This window comes from Ooceraea biroi, chromosome 4, assembly GCF_003672135.1.
Source record: "Ooceraea biroi isolate clonal line C1 chromosome 4, Obir_v5.4, whole genome shotgun sequence".
Classification (NCBI taxonomy): domain Eukaryota; kingdom Metazoa; phylum Arthropoda; class Insecta; order Hymenoptera; family Formicidae; genus Ooceraea; species Ooceraea biroi.
Genome location: NC_039509.1, coordinates 16,438,669 through 16,456,394, shown reverse-complemented (window position 1 = coordinate 16,456,394; position 17,726 = coordinate 16,438,669). Strand labels below are relative to the sequence as shown.

The following is a 17,726-nucleotide window of genomic DNA, read 5'->3' as shown; positions in this document are numbered from 1 at the left end:
TCTCTCTCTTATTGTTAATTTATTCTAATCTGAAGTCCGAATTTTGCTTTCGAACTTCAGATTGCTCGTGGCGTGCGTGAACTACATGGACGTTGTCCATGGGAGCCTCTGTGCCGCAAGTGCAAAAATTTTCAGAAAAATTAATATTATCATGCCAAGGCGCGTATATTAACTTATATAACTGTTAGGCTAAATCTTAACATCGAGTAAGAACTCGACGTGTGCACCGCATAGCGGTGCGGAGCGAGAACACATATTCATAGCCGTGTAAATTTGAATACCGTCAAGAGCTGCAGATCCTGTTCGGTTTCTGCTGCCAATCTGCTGTTAGATTCCGCGCGCGCAGATCTTGCTCGGTTTCTGCTGCCAATCTGCCGTTAGATTCCGCGTGCGCAAATCTTGCTCGGTTTCTGTCGACAATCCGACTTCGAGCCATGTTTGCAGATTCTGCTCGGTTTCTGCCGCCAATCCGTTCTTAGATTTTGTGAGCGAGCTCTGTTACATTTCTGGCACCAATTTGTCGAATTAATCGTTAATAACAACTTCTGTATCAAATTTGTTGTCTTTTGGCTGGCAATAGTTGATAGCAGATAGTTAGCATCATCTGCTTTCGGCAGACTTGGCTATCTGGGTAGTCACGTGACCGGAGAAAAGCGACTGTTCGATATTTCGATTATTATAAGAAATCGCAATGCGGACGCGTTGCGGTCGATGGAAGCCAAATCACTGCAGTTAATAATATGAAGTATAACGAAATTCCATCGATCGCGCGGAAAAGGATACGTTTGAGGGTTTACGTAGTTCCGTGGCGCAGTTCTCCGCGCGGTCACATCGCGTGCCAGCCGCGAATTTCCTCGTAGCAGGCATTGCGCGCGCGTCCGACCTCCGACCTTCCATTTAGCCGATTTACCTCGATATATAGGGCGAAACGGGAGGAGGCGTGTAGCGGTACACGAGAACCAACCGATGCATACACCGTGTACATTAATAAGCAACATACATCTTGCTATGCGATATTTATTCGCTACATCGCGCGTCACGCATCTCGAGAACTTTATTCATACTTTATTCTCAGATCAGAGTTACAAGGATGAAAGACGCCAGCTTATGTCTACAAAATATTCTATCTCGCATCGCCTCTTCGTGTCGTCACGGTCTTCCTTCGCGTGGACCTCCCTCATGTCACCTTTTTATATCTTGCGTGTAGATGTTCCGTCAGTTCGGGCGTCTTGGTCGTCGCCATGTAGAAAGTCAAGTCCAAATAATCACCGTCGAGTTTGTACACTCGACGCGACTGCGAGGGAAAGGCGATCGTTAATTGAACAAATTGTTCTCTGTTATAATAGATCGTACCTGCGTCATTGACGAGAAAGGCGCCGGCGACGCGCTGGTCGCCAGCACGTTGGAGCTCCTTATGTCGAAGCTCTTGTTGTCGTCCGACAGCGCGCCCTCTTCGACCGTGAACAGGCCTATATTATCGATGAGACTCAGGATAACGGTGTTGGATGTCGGCAAAATCTGCAGGAAGCCGGTCTCGCGATGCATCGGCACCCCGCTCTCCGGATGCCAGCTCTGCGCGATGTAGTTGTACATCGGCTGGCCGATGGACGTGATGTTGATCTGGTCGTAGTACGTGAAGGCCTTGCTGTGCGGAAACGTGCCGTTTCCGGGCTCGTCCGTTATCCACGTGCCCTCCAACCACGCCAGCACGTGCAGCATTTTGTGGAACGGTAGGACCTTCAGGTGCATCTTCGCAGCTTGTAATTGTTAAGTGGCGACGACGACGATCTCTCGATCGTGTTGCTTTGTACCTCCGCCTGGAGCACTCGATTACGATTTGCGCTTTATACTGAGATCATCACGCGAGACATCCGGTATTTATACTCGTTGGAATCTTGTACATGATGTGAGAAAAACCGCGCATTACCGCTTTACTATATAATACACTAGCGCGCAATATTCCGCAGCATCATAGACACTCGGCACTCGCGGAACGGAAGTCGCGACCGCCGATGGAAGAAAAATGCACGTGCATCTTGTATCATTAAGCTGTTACGTAATGAATGCTGATGAATTGATGATATATATTGCTGGCGATATCCGTGGAATTTGCGATGAACACGTGTAGATTGCAAATTGATAGTATCATCACGCGATATGCGCGTTAGATAATGTTGCTCCAGTAGAGTCGATTAGCGGATGACTGGTCATGACTCAGCACGCGTGCACTGCTGCTCTAAAATTTTATTCACGCGCTTATAGGTACTTGAACAATTACAATAACTAAATTACAAAAATACATGGCGAGGCTTGATCCGAAAATCCGTTGAGACCTTCGCCTTCTCTTTGGGCCTTTTCACGCTTCCACTTTTACATATTTCGCCCGCAAATGTTCAGTCAGCTCGGGGGTATTCGATGTTGCCATGTAGAACGCATGCTCCAAGCAATTACCGTTGAGTTTGAACTCCCTGCGCATCTAGAGCCGTGAAAAAAAGAAACACAATTTCCGTAAAACTAAAATTACGTATTAAATGACAGAACAGCGACAAGATTCAAACGCACCTGAGTCACAGCGGGTGGCTTCACCCCTTCTATCCTTTGCATGCTAACGCTGTTCAAGTTAATCGTTTTGTCAATCACCTCGCCCTGCTCGATGGTCGTCAGGCCGAAATTGTGCGCCAGGATGAGCGACACCTTGTTGGTACCCGGAATCACTTTCAGGAACCCCGTCTCCCGGTGCATCGGCCTTTTCGCCTCTGGGTGCCAACTTTGCGCGGTATAATTAAACATGGGCTGTCCTATGGACGTAAAGTTGATCTCCTCGCGGTACTTGAAGTCCTCCATGGTCGGATACTTGCCGTGTCCATCGTTCTCCATCCTCCACGTTCCCTCCAGCCAAGCCAACGATTCCAGCGTCTTGTGCAGTGGTAAACGTTTCATGATTGCAATCCGTTTTACGTAATCTCAGATGTATCGACGTAATTATGCCAGACCAATGACAAATAAGTCCAGCTGCGCTGTTCTTCTAAGTTTAGCTGAGAATTGTGAATCGCAGTACGCTGCTGTCCGCTTCGCAGTATAACCTGTAAATCGTGTAAACGCAATTAACAAGGGCGGACGCAATATGAAATTAACAATTAGCATAAAATTAAGTTTCCGACGTGGCTACGACAAGCTATGTCTCTTACCTTGTCAAACAAACGTATTACGCTGTTTTGTACACCATGTAACTGACACCATAAACAAAAGTTATGCTCAAATTGGGATTCTTTCCTTGACACGCGACTTCACGCTCCGTAAAACATGTGCGATTTAATTTTACTTGTTTTTCTAATAGATTACGTCAGGCACGCAATATACGTCGGTAAATTTTGAAATAACACCCACAGTGTTTTCGAGACTGTTGATGCGTGAAACTGCACCATCCCGACTCTGAGCACGTCTGTTACTACCGGTTTTTATTCCATTTGGCCTTCAGTGGCTTTCATAACGATAACAAATGGTAAACACTATCTTCCTTTACGATGTTGCGATTTTCTTGATTATCGTCAAGTGATTCTTTCAACGATTGTTCACGCGGAAATTGGCGGCAAAGAGAAGTTTAATAACTTTCTACTTTTTCGCAAAGTTGCGTTTTTTGTCTATAAAGAATATTAATATGGTTAACAAAAGTTGAAAAATTGCAGTTAAGCGCAATTACTTGAGAGCCTTGATTTCCCGAATGCTATTTTATTCCTCAGACTTGAGACAAAAATTTTGATAACAGAAATGCGAGTTTGACGACAATACGCATGCGCGGCATTGTGGAGTCATTTATCTGATAACATGTTATGACATGTTCGGTAACCTATAATGTGCTCCTGCACATTCTCATTTTTTTAATCACCCTGAAATCGACTATTTGCTTTTAGTCGATAGAATCCGTCTGTGTGCATTGAAATGTCTAACTTCAATCACAGTCTTTTATATTTTCATAATTTAATTAATTGAGTAAGCATGCATCGGATGATCGTACGCCGCTGAACGCTCTTCATAGTTTTCTCGTTACGTGTTTTACATCTTTCCAGAGTTTTTGAACGACATGATTAACGTGAGCGTAAGTCAGCTCGTGAATCAAGTGGACAACGGTCAATTCACTTTATACGTAGAGTGGGAGGATACGTACTTCAAGATAATACTGTTAAGATCATGCACGGTGCCACTTAAGGGTGAGGTACGCAATAATCAATTATTTTGTTATTTATTTACGCAAATTTATTTATGAGGAACATATAGTGAAAAAAGACCTTTTACCTTTTAATATTTTATTAATTAATTCTTCTCATTAATCTTTTTACTTTGTGAAATGTTCTCTCCGACTGTTGTCTCTGTTATCTAGTTTGTTATAGATTTATTAATTTAATTTATTTTAATTTATTTACTTTAATTTTTCAGATGCACACCGAGAGCGCCAGTTACTTTCTGGAGCAGCTGGAAGAGCCACTTGAGACTTACTTGGAGAAAACCAAGCAAGCCTTTTCTGGTAAGAACACAGACATACAGTTCTTCCTCCAAGATGACACGTTTACGTGGAAACAGCAAAATATCCTCACTCGCGGTGAAATCACAGTGCATCCGCTTTCGAACGTGTTAATCGTGTCTGATACTCTAAAAGAGCTATTGGAGCGTTACCAAGACTGTCAGGAACGGATAGTGACATTGGAGAAGGAGAACGAATGCCTAAACAAGACCAACGGCAAGCTAATAACGGATGTAGAAACAATGATCGACATGAAGAATAAAATGGAGAAGGATCTTTATGGAAAGTTTCTTTTACTCTTGAACACAAAAAAGGAAAGAATCAGGGAGCTTCAGAAGATCATAGACGGTAACAAACAGGTGACGAAGTCAGCGTACGACGAGACTACGGATGACGAGAGCGAGGGATCAAACGGCGGGAGCAAGAAAACGTGTGATACGAAAAAACGCAAGAACGAGCAGAAAACTGAGCCAAAAAGCAGCAAGAGAAACTTCAAGAGACGTACAAATTCCTTCTCCAGCGACAGTACGAGCCCCGAGCCTTCGACCAGCAAAGACGAACGAGTCTTACGCAGTACGGATGCACGTCATACGATACAGCCTAAACAGTTGCCCAATACCCCTGAAGAAGAATCCGAGGAGGATTTGTTTTCCCAATGATATAAGTCGATGCATCACATCAATTATATCTCTTTCCTTAAAGGATGAAATGATGCGATTTAAATACGTGGAAAGAACAAATAATCGTTATTCATCGAATCGTACTTACAAAATTTCTATATTTGCAATATTGTAATAATCGTAAATGTACATACGTTTGATATGTACATAAATCAGTATATGTCCAAATCGAATGATCTAGTCTAACGTTTTGACGAGAAAGTATTTAATATGTCAAAGAAAGAAATTTATTATATTATACAATAATAGCCTGATACTATGTTACATAAAAAGTTTTGATTGCATTGTATGCATATGATAGCAATAGCGTTTTAGTTGTAGAGTCAGATATATTTTATATAAGTACGTGATTGTAAATATTGCAACTACGATTGTTTTAACATAATGAATTAATATATTTACACATTGATTGAGAATATATTTTACAAAACGTGTGTAATCGAATGCATGATAACAAATAATAAATAATTTTCTTAAAAATATTTTAATCAAAAGAATTATGACTGGTTACCATAATTTACTTCGAGCGTCTTGAAATCTTTTTTTATATTTAGACACAAATTTAGAGATATCGGATTCTTCAATGATTAAAATATTTTCTATACAACAGATTGCACTCGAGAGTCCGGGGAAAAGATTGATGGTCTTGAAAATCGCGAGAAGCAACTTCGTGGATGATAAATGATAAAAAGTGAAGTAACAAACAACAATTCGGTCGTCAAAGATTGCCTATGTGTTAATATTATCCACAAAATATTTTACATAAAATATATATTACAATATTATCATTAATAAATAACGAACTCGATAATGGTAATGTTTATCGTATATCTCATAATAAATGATCTAATCATCAATATGCAAATGCCAAGATTTACATTAATTAAGTACATCACGTTTCACAGTAGAAATCGAAAATGTGCAATAAAGCATCAAGCGAGTTTGATACACTTGACATCACTCGGCGGTTTCATTGTGAATATCAATCTTCTCTCTCGTCAATCTACGATGTAATTGACTTACCATATGATTAGCATATAGTTTTTACTTCGAACGGTTAAGTGTGTTCTCTCGTCTATGCGATTGGAAATATACTCGTATGTACGATTGCTTCAAGTTGGAACAGACGAACGTCGTATGAAGTGTAGATAATATTTCGCGTTTCAATAGTCGAATCTGCTCGTCTAAGAGTAGTCCCAGAACGTTGGTAAGAGAAATTTCGAATTTAACGGATATACTTGTAAAACTGTTCAATCGCCCGCAAACATCATCGAGGGAGTATACACCCGAAACGAATCTCCTAATTATATTATAAAACTTATCAGTGAAAACCGCACGTAGACTAGAACATGGCCGAATACGAGTTCTTAAATCTATCTAATGTAATGGACGCGGAACTACCGTTCTTCTGCAATGAAGACTACGCGACCGTTGAGCTAACAGAATATAAACTTACGCGACGTGAGTCTCGCGGGAAACGGTAAGTGTAACATTAAATTATCACGTACCGCGCAACAAAGTAAATACTTCTTTCAAAGGATCAATAACAGTAATAGCGCTACGAAGAATCACAAAACAATGATGGTTCGGAATGTCGTAATAGTACATTGCTCGGTGCCAGCAAGCGAGAATAGATTTAATAGTAGGTATCTTGCGTAACACACGCTTCTCCCTTCTTGTTGTCCATCTCTGATGTGGAAGAGCCGAGGTTGGATCAGAGGTTGGTCTGAACACAGGTTTGAAAGGTAGGCAGAAGTACGTTTTTGATTGTGTGGGTTGCATTAGAAAACGTCCAGCTCGCAACAGGTTCTCTAAAAGGAGGCGCCTCTCGCGTTGCCCTTTCAAACTCGCATTCAGACCGATGTTACTCAGCCGGGCATCTTCCGATTTATCATCGCGCCCAGATCCGGCACGATCTGCCGCTGTTCGCGATTGAACAGCAGAGTTCGCGCATTCAGGAACGACAGGTCTGGTAACTGATTCAGGACCTTCACCGTCTCGGCTTGCACGCTGATCGGCCGCCCGAAACGGTCCATCACCACGTGCTCCCCACCTTGCACGTTCTCTTTCTTACCTATCGACGTCTTCCTGTGATATTCGTGTACCCTCGAGGCATTATTGTTTGCTGAAATCGACTTGTTGCTGTTCGGTGGAGCGCTTCGCAGCGACTTGTGCGACGAATTGCCTCTCTGCTTAGCCCCGAAATCTTGCTCGGGTTTCTTCCTCCATTCCACTGTACAGGGCCCCGGCAATGGCTCAATTATCTTAGCCTGAGACAGTTTTGGTTGCTTCAGCGAACCGTTGAGATCGGATAAGTTTTGCGATTTCATGGATTGACTGCTTGCTTCTTGAGCAACTGCCTCCGAGCAATCTGTACGGCAATAAAAATTGATAATTTAGAAACGGTGGTAGTATGAAAACAATAACTACGAGAATATTAGGAACGTCTACATTATATTAAGCAGCTAATCTACGTTATGTAATTATACATATATTAATATGAAAACACTTATTTAATGCAAGAATTATGGATATGTATATGCGTGTGCATGAAGAAAGGCATACCAGCTTGAGCACTTACAGTAATAAACGGAGCTCGATGTGCAAGACTGATGATAGGATTCGGAATGTGTGGAGCAGTGAGGTGTTAGTAGAGGATCAAACGGACACAGCAAGTCCAGAGGCAGAAGAGCGGACAACCCACCACCACCTGTATCGTTATGGTTCGCAACGTTTACAAAGAAGATTCAAAACGCACACTCTCGGCACGTTTAATCTCAAAATATTTCACCCAGACACAATTTTCTCTCTTGTAACAAAACGTGAGGTTGCATTTTCTTTCGTTCAGTGTGAACCACAAGTGATCTCGTAACTATCATCACACACACGTAACATGCAATTACGATGAATACTTACTAGCATCTAGAGGGTTTACAAGGCCAGAGCTATTCCAATCAAATTGAGCGGCGGGGACTTCCTAATGTAACGTCACAATTGTCACAATTATTATACATCGTCACAATTATCGTACAGATTATACTCACACATGTATATACCGCGAGAGAAAGTTGCAACTTACGTCCGAACAAGCTGCGCCCTGCATCTTGCTGACGTTGGACGCGGAGGACTGCTGGGATTCAGCGGTAGCTCTAATTGGTTCCAACGGGGTGAAGCCAAGGTTTGCAGCGAATCTTGGCACGTTTGGATTCCACCTCGGGCCGAACAACTGTAATTTCAGTGATACATATTATTATACTTTCGATAAATAAATTATCCAGCAGTTAAAATATCGTGCACTCACGATGTTTCGAGAATCGATGCCGAGAGCGTTGAGGAGAACGTTGTTGCTGCTACTATTCGCCCACTGATAGGTCAGGGCATTGGTTTCCTCCACGCTCTTCACATTTTGCCAGACTTTGTCCGCCTTGTCTATTAAGGTCTTTAATTCGACCTCGCGTTGCTCAGGAATCGCGGGAAACATGTTCGTTATTATGTCTTCTATCTTATTCGCGGCCTGGAATCATTTTGCTCGACGTTACGTTACGTTGTACCACGTTACATTCATGCTTCATTTAAAAATCAATCTAAGCTAAAGCAAGAAAAGAATAATTGCTTTTCTAATAAACTACTGACTATCTAATTTGTATATTATAAACATTCCTAGACTCACATTCTTGTTCTCTATCCGACTTATAGATTCTCTCAAACTAAACTGCTGTGTCTCTACTACACCCATTGACGTTTCGAAATTGCTAAAGTCCCCGAAATCATCGTCGTCCCCGGATACCTTCGGTTCCTTGACATCCTCAAACTTCCACTCTGTCGTCGTGCCCGAAAAGTTAGTAAAATCACCAAAATCGTCGTCCTCCTCTTGCTCAGCGTCGAATACGGAATAACTGTTTTCTTCTATCCTGTTGTTTTCCACTGGCTCGATATCACGCAGATCGAAATCATAAAACTCGCCGTCGCTAAAGTATACTACCGAATTCTCGCTTTTGTATTTTGTGGCACATTCTTTGCTCGCGGTACTCGTAAGATTAACGTTATCTTTTAAGCAGTCGTGGGATGTATTGGTACATGGCAGTGAAGCGCCTTCGATTGACGAGAACTTTTGTACAGAGGTCGTATCGGATGATGAAAATGATGCGTGTGAATCATGAATTTGTACTGTTTCACATTTACTATTAATGGATACCGGATCGTAGCTACTTGTCAACTCTGACACGTCGTCGGAATTTCTGTGCTCCATAAATTCTGTAAAGTCGGAGTTATCGAGATCGTGCTCGTCGAAGCCATTTTCGAGAATGTGCCGCTCGCACGTTCCTTCGTTATCAATTCCCCTCTCCTCGATCTCTCCATTCGTATCCGCCTCTTGGACGATTTGATTCTGCGTATCTACGGCTACGTATTCGCTCTCTTTTGATTGTACGATACTTTTTACATCGGCTATACTGCGGAAATGATTGGGGAGAGTACTTGCGTCGTTTCGCATGCTGGATTCTTCCAAGTAGCTGTCCTCGCTCCTGTGTACGGACGTATCTAGATTTGATTCCACTCTCACGTCAGCATCGTCGAAGGTAAAGTCAAAGCTGAACGAATCGCGCAAGGCGTTACTCGATTTCTCGTTACTCGCCTCGTTAGATATCACGTCGTACATTTCTATATATTTCGATTGAATACTGAATTCGCAGTCCGGCGCACCGAAAACCTCGGTGCTGTGCAGTTTCTCGGGGCTAACAAAATCGGAAATCGTCCTTTCGTCGTGAATGAAGCCGGATGTATCGTTCACAACGTCGACGCAGCTATCGCTTTTGCCGTATGACGTGTAAATCTGCCGCTCCTCGTCCGTCACGTCGCATTCCGCGTCCACGGAATTAGGCTTGCTGTCGCTTAAGTAGTCCGTCTGCAGGACCGTTGCATCCGTTTCCGTATCACAAACCACATTGTCACACTCGTTAGGATCCTTGAACTGTTCGTAATTATAAAAATCGTCGTCGAGTTGCTGCAGGATGTCCGGCGTGCTCGCGGGGTCGTCCAAGTCCAGGCTCGCTGGCTCCACCTCGTCGTTCGACGTCCCCTCCTGCTCACTGACCGTCTTTACACTATCGGCTAAACTACTATTGTTGCTACTAATTACATCCGTATCAACAAGATCCTCCTTAGCTAAAACATTCTGAGTACAAACGTGATCGACGCTATCGCTAATCTCGACATTACGCGGCTCGCCGGTCCTAGGTGAATCTAATACACTGCGTTCTGTTACACTAGCGTTCTCAATGTTATTCTCCAATACACTACTGTTGTCTGTTCTATTATCTTTCAATCTGATGCGGCTCACGTTGCCCTCTTCTGCCTTCTCGACGATCAACAGGTCGTCGATGGCGCTACGTTTCAAGGCTTCGCTTCTTTTCGGACAACTATCCAATACTGGCGACTCGCTAACACCGTTTATCCTAGGAGATACGTTCTGTGATGCTATTGGTGTTTGTATCGGAGTGATGAGTTTCTGCGGGGATTCTGATGAAACCGATAAGCCTGCGACAATAATTGCAACAATTAGAGGATAAAACTGCTGCATGCTGTAATGTTTGTGAAAGGTAACGACTGTCGGCTATTACGTAAGACATAATAAGGCATAATAGCTCTATCGAGTCAAGCATATAAATACCATCTATTCCGCCGGCCGTGAAGTCTCCGAATTCGTCCTCGTCGGACTCTCCGAAGTTGTCCAAGGGCGGAGGCGTGGAGCTGACTAAAGGCGGAAAAGCCATGATTCTTCCGTATTCTGCGGAAACATCAACAAACTTCGCTGCAAACTTCTCCAAAACATCAATCGAAAAATCGGAGAGTTCCGAAAAACGCGACGAGCGAATTACTTGTGCCGTCGACCGCATTACACTCTAACGGGAAACAACACGATCCTCGAGCCTTAATTTTAACGTAAGCCCCAACAAGTGGGGCTTAACAACGGCTTAAAAATCACCATCGCTTCGCTACCTCTCGGAACGCACGGTCTTTGTTTACAATTGCACGTCGCCTTTCCGTTCCGTGCGTGCGCTCGTTACATATGTCAAACGATAAGCGATAAGGTTAAGTCGCGTAGACGCAGGACGGATTTCTCGCGGCGGGAACGAAGTCCGCGGAAGGCCGTGCGGAGGTTTCACGACGCACATCGATAACCCGCGCTGACGCGTACCCAACCGTGCACACGGAAGGAACAACAGTGACGTTTCCACTCCCGCTCCCTCGGTTCCGCACCGCGTACACCTCGTACATACCTGCCCCGTGATCCCGGGAGCGGCCGTTCGCACAACTCTACCTCGCGTTCGTCATCCTGGCGATCATTATGGCGTTGTGTGCCGTGTGTACGGGCGCGACGGCCTCGGTAATTATCACGGCCGTGCGTTGGGTCGTCCGTGCGCGACGATCACGATGACGGTGGTCATGAGACATCGCAGGTACGTAACATCACCTGTTCCGCGACGGCGCGCCGGCGCATGCGCGGTAAGCGCGGCGCGCACCTGTCGCCGCCCGAACGCTCCGCGGGCGGCACGAAAATCCAAGACATCGCAAGGATGTCTTTACGTCTTTTATAAAATGATATAAAAATGCCAAGTAAATAATTAACCAAAATTGCGCGTTTTATAACCTATCGCCAATGACGCAAATTATTACACGCCGCACTTTTTTGATCCATTTTATATTACTTTGTGATAACGGGATATAAAATTATATTCCGGAGCACTTTTATTATTTGGCGTATAGTGTAATATCAGTTTGCATAAATATATCGCTATGTACATATAATTAATTACTTAAAGTCGCAGATTAATGCAAGCGTAACGGAACGTTTTTTGCACTAGGTGCACAGCTTTCAAGATGCGTCTTGCTTGGAATCGTGCTGGGTACGTCTGTGCTTCCGCATGTCGCCTTTCTGCCGGAAGCATCTGCCGCACACGTCGCACGCGTGCGGCTTCTCCCCGGTATGTATCTTGATGTGATTATTCAAAGCCTCGGTGCGGGTGAACGCCTTCTCGCAGTAGTGGCACTTGTACCTACGGTCGCCCCGATGGATCAACCTGTGCTGATAGAACACGGACCCGGTGAGGAAAGCCTTGTTGCACACGTCGCACTTGAACGGCCTCTCCCTCGTGTGCTTCTTCCTCGTGTGGTCCGCCAGGTCCGGCTTGATCGTGAAACGCTGGTCGCAGTACTGGCACGCGTAAGGTTTTACGCCCATGTGGAATCTCTTGTGGGTCCACATGTGACTCGACTGAGTGTAACTCTTGCCGCAGATGTTGCACACGTACGGCCGCAGTCCGTTGTGCCGTCTCTCGTGCGCGTTAAGCGAGTTCGCCGTGGGCAGCAAACTGCCGCAAATGTCGCAGGGAAACTTGGAGCACTGGTCTCGCCCGTGGTCCTGCATGTGTTCACTGCTGTCGAACGCGTTGCCGCAGAGCTCGCAGATGTACTTCGCGCTGCCCGCCTCGGACGACCTGGGTGCGTAGCTGTGCCGCTTTCGCTTATGCTTGTACAGCAAGGATAATTCCTTCATGTCCTTGTTGCAGATGTCGCACAGGAAGACGATGAGGACTTTGAATAGTCTCGGATGCTCCTTCCAGTGCAGGACGGCCTCGGCGAAGGACTTGTAAGCGGTTTTGCACGTGTTACACGTGTACGGTCTCTCGACGACGTGTAGAGCTTGGTGCGTCTTCAGGTTGTCCACGTCGGCGAAGTGGCCGTTGCAAAACTCGCAGTGGTACAGCTTCGACGTCGACAGCTCCTCGATCAGCGTGATCTTGTCCTCGTGTACCTTATAGTGAGCATCGGCGTCGTCGCAGGAGACGAACGCCTCGCCACACTGGACACACTTCCACACCGTCTGGCTGTTCTCGATGACGATGCAGTGGCTCACGGTGTGCTTGTTCAATCGCGACTTCTGCGTAAAGCTCTTCGAGCACTGCGAGCACTTGTACGGTTTCTCGGGCAAGTGCGTCACTACGTGACGCTTCAGGGTGTAGCCGTCGGAAAAGCCCTTGTTGCACACCTCGCAGATGTGCGGCCGACTCTTACCGTCCGCGCAAACGTGCACCCGCAACGCCTCCTGGTCCTCGAACAGTTTCCCGCACTGCAAGCACGAGACGCTGATGTCCCCCGAGTGGTATCTCTTGTAGTGATAGAACAGCTTCAGCTCTTTACCGAACGTTATCTTGCAGACGTCGCAGTACAGCGCTTTCGCGCCCTTGTGGAACTGCATGTGGAAGTTCAGCCGTTCCTCGAACGTGAACGTCGCATCGCACGTGAGACACTTGTACGGCCTCGTCGTGCTCTGCACGCTGGGTTTGCACTTGTGGCCGTCCAGGGTCTCCTTGGTGTGATAGAGGTTCATGCACGCCCCGCATTTCAAGTACTTTTGTCTGTTTCCCAGACACTGCAACATGACCGAACGATTTCCGCTCTCCTTGTCGACTCTCGCATTATTAAATACATTTTCTTCGTCGCTGCTTTCCAGAATCACGTCGCTCCCGTATAACTCCGCAATCTTCGCGTCCTGAGACGCGTCCTCACACGTGTTCATGCAGCCCTCCGTACACAAGGGACAGGTCTGCCGATCGGATGAGACTTGACTTTCATGATGGGAGAAGTTGAAGGATTGTCTGTTCTTTAGCGTTGCCAACAGGGTTTCCTCTGCTTTGATACATTGCGTGTCAAACTCGTCGCACCAGTTTATCTTCTCAACGCAAGTCAGGCAAAGCTGCTTTGGTAACGGATCCGTTTTTCTAATCTGCAATAAATTATAAGATACACATATTTAAACATATGTATTGCTAACTTAATAAAATTTTATTTATACCTTAATGCTTAAACATGTATTCATTTTATGCGCCAGTTTCATCGATTCTCCCAGTTCAGAATAAATGTATACGGGGTTATTGGTTCGACCAGCGCATAATCGACAAAAAACCGCTAAACTATTATCTCTTTGATCTTGAATGGGTAATTCCAATATTTCACTGGTGGAGAGTGCCTCTTCTTGGGACCATAGGAGAGAGCCATCCAGATCATCAATATTATCTTCACGATCACTCAGTGTACTAATGGAGTCTGCTTTCAACATGCTTTACTGCTGCAAATTACTTAAAATACAATTATTTATTTATTTTTGACTCTTTATTCAATTTTTATCAAAAGTAAAATAACGTTAAAAAATATACAAATTCAATTTCATCAATTAACCTGTTTTTATAAATTATTAGTTTTTACAAGACGAATCAATTCTTTTAAATAAAATTTTTGTCATTTTTATTAATATTATACGTTTGAATTGTTGATAAAATAACTGAATTAGAATGCGCATGTGTGTGCGGACATGTTAGATTAATTTAACACATACACACTGTATGTACCTAAGAAATACTTGAAATATCGTTATGGAAAAATGGAGTAGATTACCTTTTCCTTGAAAAGAATGCAAATGTTCGAATATTCTTTCATGGCAAACTCAATATTCTTGAAACAGAGATTTCTGTTGCTACCACGATTCAGCTTCTTCAATGATAAGTAAACAGATTGGCTAGGTAACTAAAAACAATTGGTCATCTCTTTGCTGCTTCCAATTTGTCTCTCATGTACAAATAAAAACAGATGTGGAGGTTAAATTTATACGCTAATTTATTCGTAGAAAAATGTGAAAATATATAGATTGATCATTAATATATCGTTAAATCTTTGCGACTATCTAATAACTAGTCATTCAATAATAATTAATCATTAGCGATTACAGTACGAGTATTACAAAAGAGATTGACAGATGACTGTAAAATTTGCCTGTAAGAGGCTATATTCTTTCTTTAATCACATATGTAATAATATCAGTGTTAGTAAATTACAGTAGCTTCTATTCCAATCCATGACAAACTTAATTTTTACAAGTGAGTAATTAATAAAAACTATATACAGATTGTGTGTTAATTAATGCGGTACTATTACATAGTTTAACACATTTTTTATCCTGTATTCACGCAAACGTTTGCAGTGGCGTAACGCAGTTATCAAGTTTAACTTAGTTTTGTCGAGTTTTGTTTTTGTCTGCTCATAATAATCCTCGGCTGTGAAAAAGTAGAGGTATTCTGAAAGAAAATTATATCGATGGAACTTGCAGTATTCGGATGCATCCAGCTAATTGAACATATGCATTGATAAAACTGGAATATTTACCATTTTTCTCCTGCACATCCAGTTCTTGCTTTTTATACTGCAGGTACAGATTAATTTCGCCTTTCTTTTGGGCAGCGGCCTTACCCAACGATAAGATCGTGTATTTCGCGATTAGCGTTTGATTTATAGCGCTTATCAAGCTATTGATCGTGTCCAAGGTTTGCCTGCCGATAATGTACTTAGGCAACTTATTAAATTCCTCCACGGTGATAAGTGGTACCGTGTGGCATATTTGGTTATCTGGTTCATTGAAAAGCGTCCTCTTGCAGTCCTTTAACGTTTCTCGTTTCTCCGTGTTCCTGTAGACACTGCCAGGTGTCTTCTGTGCCGTTCTGGTCACAGATTGGCTTGAATTTGTGGTGTAGTCTAATATATTAGGGGAGACTATGGCTTGAGCACATATTTGCTTATTTACATTCTGAAAGCTTTGTATGACTTCTTCAGGAACGTTCTCTGTCTGATGTAAGATTCGTTTGTTCAGAACGTCAATCAGCGATGATAATTCCTAATAAACATGATAAAGGAATGGATAGAGGAAAAAAACTTTCACATATTTTACTAACAGTAAGATAAATGCAAGTAAATGTTAATAAATGATTTAGTCAACTTACTCTGCAACGAACATTTTGTTCCTTAAGCTTTTCTAGCATCTGCCTCAAGTTCTGAACACCAACTGAGACCTCCAATACTTCGTTATGCATTCTTTGAAGTTCATCTTTTACACTGGCTTTACCTACAAGTTAGAAAATGTAAATTTGTAATCATATAATTTCTTTCTCTCTCTTAGATAGTTGGATAAAAACATGTTGAGATAAATTTTATGTGACACAAAGTTTAAAATATAAGCCTCATGACGTGTCGTGAAATAAGTAACAGGCGATAACTTACTTTTTATCAACCGTGTGGCTCCATCGAGTTGACATAATTTTGTCAACTGTCTATCAATTATTTGCTCGAAATTATCTCTATTATTCTGTTTATCGTCCAAGTTACCCTGCTTATCCATGTCTGATTTCAATGTACTGCGCAAGCTGAAATTGATTCAACTTTATATGCAAATATGATAAAAATTATGTCTATCGCGTCAAAAACATGTCATATGTAAACTTGGAGAAAGCTGTTTGTAGTTATCACTCTGTTATCAAAATGACGTTATACTGCTCCCTTTTTGGTTGGTAAAATATATTTACAAGTATAATAACAACGCGTCGAGAAATATCAAAATTATTTGTGACGTTTGTGACATGCCGGTTCAAAAGGCGGGAGAGAGGTTATGAAAGTTAAACGATTTAAATTTGAATTTGTCAAAGTGGTTAGGTTTATCTTTCCCCAGCGTGTTCCTAAAGTGATTATTAAGTACTTAAGTTTGTATCAGCCAATGAAGCCGCAGATGTTTTAGTGAATTTGGTCACTTCATACTACTATTTTATGTTTCGCATGAACGCGTTGATTGGTTATCAGATAGAAAATTTCTAGAGTGTTCCGCAAGCCATGAAACTATGGATTCGTCACGTGAGCGTCCTCGTAAAAAAGAAGCCGACCAATGGTAAACCGCGAACGAGGTGTGCGGGGCAAGATGGTGGTTCGTATCTTTTATCTCTCGCTGTACGTTTCATATTTAAATATATCGCCTGGAATAGAAATGAGTTAAGATAACAAGCTACGTTAACAAAAAATTAATGATTTACGATTATGCCACTAATAACATTACCAATAAGGTTTACAATTGTCAGCTAATAACATATGTAAAAGGGCGTCGGAAACTCTTGTTTCACTCGATAGTGAAACGGAAAACCAAGGTCGAGGATGAAGTCGCATTGGTATCGTTATATCCGTCAGATATCGATTTACATCATTCAAATGTAACCACAAATCTGCTCGACAATATCAGATATACTTGCATGCATCCCGTTCGCACTCTCAGCGATAATTCACGCGTGAGCGATTGCACCTGAACTCCTCGAAGAGCGAGATACGGATTTTGAAAAACGCCGATCCGTACCATTCACAAGATTCCGCAAGATTAAAAAGAAAGTATGCTAACTGAATCACGCTGCGAGATAGGTGCAAAAAATACTAATCGCTGGATGGGAAGTATTCCAGAGGCATCATACGCATATTGTACGTTATCTGGAATCGACAGTCAAATCAACAAAAATTACATGTGTATCTCAAAGAGAGATAACATCGCAACGAAAGACAATACCCAGGCAGCACACATTGGTTTCAAAACCGTTTCATAAACGTTTTGCCGTAACGTTTCATAACCATTTCATTGAAACGTTTATTTAGGAGAAAAATGTCCAACG

General features: G+C 42.9%; 5 protein-coding genes across 11 annotated transcripts; 1 reads left to right on the top strand and 4 right to left on the bottom strand.

Annotated features, from left to right (window-relative positions):
- Positions 1 to 999: 999 nt before the first annotated feature.
- On the bottom strand, positions 1,000 to 1,902 carry LOC105285199 (THAP domain-containing protein 4). Its single transcript, XM_020033561.2, has 2 exons — positions 1,354 to 1,902; positions 1,000 to 1,294 (listed from the first exon to the last, which is right to left on the bottom strand). Exons 1-2 carry the CDS (start codon positions 1,747 to 1,749, stop codon positions 1,178 to 1,180), a joined length of 513 nt encoding a protein of 170 aa, XP_019889120.1. The 5' UTR covers positions 1,750 to 1,902; the 3' UTR covers positions 1,000 to 1,177.
- A 747-nt stretch (positions 1,903 to 2,649) lies between these two features.
- LOC105285207 (DNA repair protein XRCC4) lies at positions 2,650 to 5,679 on the top strand. 3 transcript variants are annotated; one of them, XM_011349280.2, is made up of 3 exons: positions 2,650 to 2,927; positions 4,068 to 4,213; positions 4,435 to 5,679. In XM_011349280.2, exons 1-3 carry the CDS (start codon positions 2,789 to 2,791, stop codon positions 5,176 to 5,178), a joined length of 1,029 nt encoding a protein of 342 aa, XP_011347582.1. In that variant the 5' UTR covers positions 2,650 to 2,788; the 3' UTR covers positions 5,179 to 5,679. The 3 variants fall into 3 exon arrangements, with proteins under 3 accessions (XP_011347582.1, XP_011347597.1, XP_011347589.1); XM_011349295.2 differs by lacking the exon at positions 2,650 to 2,927 and adding an exon at positions 3,169 to 3,502; XM_011349287.3 differs by lacking the exon at positions 2,650 to 2,927 and adding an exon at positions 3,169 to 3,990.
- On the bottom strand, positions 5,575 to 11,634 carry LOC105285219 (aftiphilin). Of its 2 annotated transcripts, XM_011349311.3 has the most exons (8): positions 11,478 to 11,633; positions 10,868 to 10,984; positions 8,870 to 10,734; positions 8,501 to 8,713; positions 8,279 to 8,425; positions 8,116 to 8,176; positions 7,781 to 7,909; positions 5,575 to 7,570 (listed from the first exon to the last, which is right to left on the bottom strand). In XM_011349311.3, exons 2-8 carry the CDS (start codon positions 10,968 to 10,970, stop codon positions 7,068 to 7,070), a joined length of 3,021 nt encoding a protein of 1,006 aa, XP_011347613.1. In that variant the 5' UTR covers positions 10,971 to 10,984; positions 11,478 to 11,633; the 3' UTR covers positions 5,575 to 7,067. The 2 variants fall into 2 exon arrangements, with proteins under 2 accessions (XP_011347613.1, XP_011347622.1); XM_011349320.3 differs by lacking the exon at positions 7,781 to 7,909 and having other exon boundaries at positions 11,478 to 11,634.
- A 248-nt stretch (positions 11,635 to 11,882) lies between these two features.
- LOC105285237 (zinc finger protein 431) lies at positions 11,883 to 14,762 on the bottom strand. 2 transcript variants are annotated; one of them, XM_011349341.3, is made up of 3 exons: positions 14,653 to 14,762; positions 14,054 to 14,336; positions 11,883 to 13,984 (listed from the first exon to the last, which is right to left on the bottom strand). In XM_011349341.3, exons 2-3 carry the CDS (start codon positions 14,315 to 14,317, stop codon positions 12,074 to 12,076), a joined length of 2,175 nt encoding a protein of 724 aa, XP_011347643.2. In that variant the 5' UTR covers positions 14,318 to 14,336; positions 14,653 to 14,762; the 3' UTR covers positions 11,883 to 12,073. The 2 variants fall into 2 exon arrangements, with proteins under 2 accessions (XP_011347643.2, XP_011347649.2); XM_011349347.3 differs by having other exon boundaries at positions 12,074 to 13,984; positions 14,054 to 14,326; positions 14,653 to 14,751.
- A 96-nt stretch (positions 14,763 to 14,858) lies between these two features.
- On the bottom strand, positions 14,859 to 17,673 carry LOC105285191 (spindle and kinetochore-associated protein 1). Of its 3 annotated transcripts, XM_011349247.3 has the most exons (6): positions 17,129 to 17,673; positions 16,778 to 17,048; positions 16,306 to 16,448; positions 16,029 to 16,150; positions 15,418 to 15,922; positions 14,859 to 15,329 (listed from the first exon to the last, which is right to left on the bottom strand). In XM_011349247.3, the coding sequence occupies exons 3-6, from the start codon at positions 16,421 to 16,423 to the stop codon at positions 15,172 to 15,174; spliced, it is 903 nt and encodes a 300-aa protein (XP_011347549.1). In that variant the 5' UTR covers positions 16,424 to 16,448; positions 16,778 to 17,048; positions 17,129 to 17,673; the 3' UTR covers positions 14,859 to 15,171. The 3 variants fall into 3 exon arrangements, with proteins under 3 accessions (XP_011347549.1, XP_011347539.1, XP_011347529.1); XM_011349237.3 differs by having other exon boundaries at positions 16,778 to 17,673; XM_011349227.3 differs by lacking the exons at positions 16,778 to 17,048; positions 17,129 to 17,673 and having other exon boundaries at positions 16,306 to 16,753.
- Positions 17,674 to 17,726: the final 53 nt, after the last annotated feature.

Bases quoted from the DNA above. Each gene is read 5' to 3' on its own strand.
- LOC105285237 (XM_011349341.3), bottom strand. From the start codon at position 14,317: ATGTTGAAAGCAGACTCCATTAGTACACTGAGTGATCGTGAAGATAAT. The intron at 13,985-14,053 runs GTATAAATAAAA...AATTTATTGCAG, and splicing joins ATACATGTTTAAGCATTAAG to ATTAGAAAAACGGATCCGTT.
- LOC105285199 (XM_020033561.2), bottom strand. From the start codon at position 1,749: ATGCACCTGAAGGTCCTACCGTTCCACAAAATGCTGCACGTGCTGGCG. The intron at 1,295-1,353 runs GTACGATCTATT...TTTCCCTCGCAG, and splicing joins CTTTCTCGTCAATGACGCAG to TCGCGTCGAGTGTACAAACT.
- LOC105285191 (XM_011349237.3), bottom strand. From the start codon at position 16,423: ATGGATAAGCAGGGTAACTTGGACGATAAACAGAATAATAGAGATAAT. The intron at 15,923-16,028 runs GTAAGTTGACTA...CATGTTTATTAG, and splicing joins AACAAAATGTTCGTTGCAGA to GAATTATCATCGCTGATTGA. The intron at 15,330-15,417 runs GTAAATATTCCA...ATTTTCTTTCAG, and splicing joins GGATGTGCAGGAGAAAAATG to AATACCTCTACTTTTTCACA.
- LOC105285219 (XM_011349311.3), bottom strand. From the start codon at position 10,970: ATGGCTTTTCCGCCTTTAGTCAGCTCCACGCCTCCGCCCTTGGACAAC. The intron at 10,735-10,867 runs GTATTTATATGC...TTATTGTCGCAG, and splicing joins CACGGCCGGCGGAATAGATG to GCTTATCGGTTTCATCAGAA. The intron at 8,426-8,500 runs GTGAGTGCACGA...CTGAAATTACAG, and splicing joins GCATCGATTCTCGAAACATC to TTGTTCGGCCCGAGGTGGAA.
- LOC105285207 (XM_011349280.2), top strand. From the start codon at position 2,789: ATGGGCTGTCCTATGGACGTAAAGTTGATCTCCTCGCGGTACTTGAAG. The intron at 2,928-4,067 runs GTAAACGTTTCA...ACATCTTTCCAG, and splicing joins TTCCAGCGTCTTGTGCAGTG to AGTTTTTGAACGACATGATT. The intron at 4,214-4,434 runs GTACGCAATAAT...TTAATTTTTCAG, and splicing joins CGGTGCCACTTAAGGGTGAG to ATGCACACCGAGAGCGCCAG.